The sequence below is a fragment of the Eimeria acervulina genome, genomic scaffold (assembly GCF_000499425.1).
Source record: "Eimeria acervulina Houghton genomic scaffold, Eah_scaff848, whole genome shotgun sequence".
NCBI classification, from domain to species: domain Eukaryota; phylum Apicomplexa; class Conoidasida; order Eucoccidiorida; family Eimeriidae; genus Eimeria; species Eimeria acervulina.
Genome location: NW_013549563.1, coordinates 4126 through 5011, shown reverse-complemented (window position 1 = coordinate 5011; position 886 = coordinate 4126). Strand labels below are relative to the sequence as shown.

The following is an 886-nucleotide window of genomic DNA, read 5'->3' as shown; positions in this document are numbered from 1 at the left end:
TGCTGCTGCTGCTGCTGCTGCTGCTGCTGCTGCTGCAGGGTGCGGAGTTTGAATTCTGCTGCTCGAGTAGCGATTCAGATGGCTTTAGAGGAATGTCGTTGGTTTGATCATAAGGATTGGCAGCCTTTATCATCATTGCTGCAGCAAGAAGAAGCAGCAGCAGCAGCAGCAGGAGGAGCAGCAGCAGCAGCAGCAGCAGATATGGAATACTTCACTGATCATGATGAGGCCTCGGACGCGGAGTTCGAAAGGCAGCAGCTGATGCAGCAGCAGAAGCAGCAAAAGAACGAGCAGCAGCAGCAGCAACAGCAACAGCAGACGAAGAACAGCAGCAGCAAAGCGCATGCACACAAAGACACAGATGAGAAGCATAAACATGAAACGACAAAAAGCAAGAAAAAGGTGAAGGAGAAGACCTCCAGCAGCAGCACCAGCAAAAGCAACAGCAGCAGCAAAAGCAGCAGCAGCAGCAGCAGCAGCAGCAGCAGCAACAGCAGCAGCAGCAACACCAACGGGGAAACGGCTGCTGGAGATGCAGCCCCTGCTGAAGGAAAGCGCAGCAAAAAACACAAAAGTGCTTCTGCTGCAGCAGAAGCAGCAGCAAGTGCTGCTGCAGCACCAACTCTTGCTGCTGCTGCACCAGCAAGCAAAGACAGCAGAACTGCTGCGCGCTCGTCAACAGCAGCAGCAGCGCCTGCGGCTGCTGCTGCAGTTGCTACAGATTCGTCAGGCTCTCGTAGCAGGAAAAAGGCAGCAGCAGCAGCAGCAGCAGGTGCTGCAGCACCACCTGCTGCTGCTGTAGCACCACCAGCTGCTGCAGCAGCATCTGCAGCACCAGCAACAGCAGCTGAGGGGAAGCGGCGTAGCAAAAAGGGATCCGATGCTC

General features: G+C 55.4%; 1 protein-coding gene across 1 annotated transcript in view; it reads left to right on the top strand.

Moving 5' to 3' along the window:
• Positions 1-78: 78 nt before the first annotated feature.
• The window catches only part of EAH_00050530 (hypothetical protein, conserved), a gene marked incomplete at both ends in the record, with an annotated part of 2464 nt that continues 1656 nt past the window's right edge, over positions 79-886 (top strand). The window contains one exon of the mRNA XM_013394265.1: positions 79-574. Coding sequence (XP_013249719.1) covers positions 79-574 — 496 coding nt within the window. The remainder of the gene's footprint in view (positions 575-886) is intronic.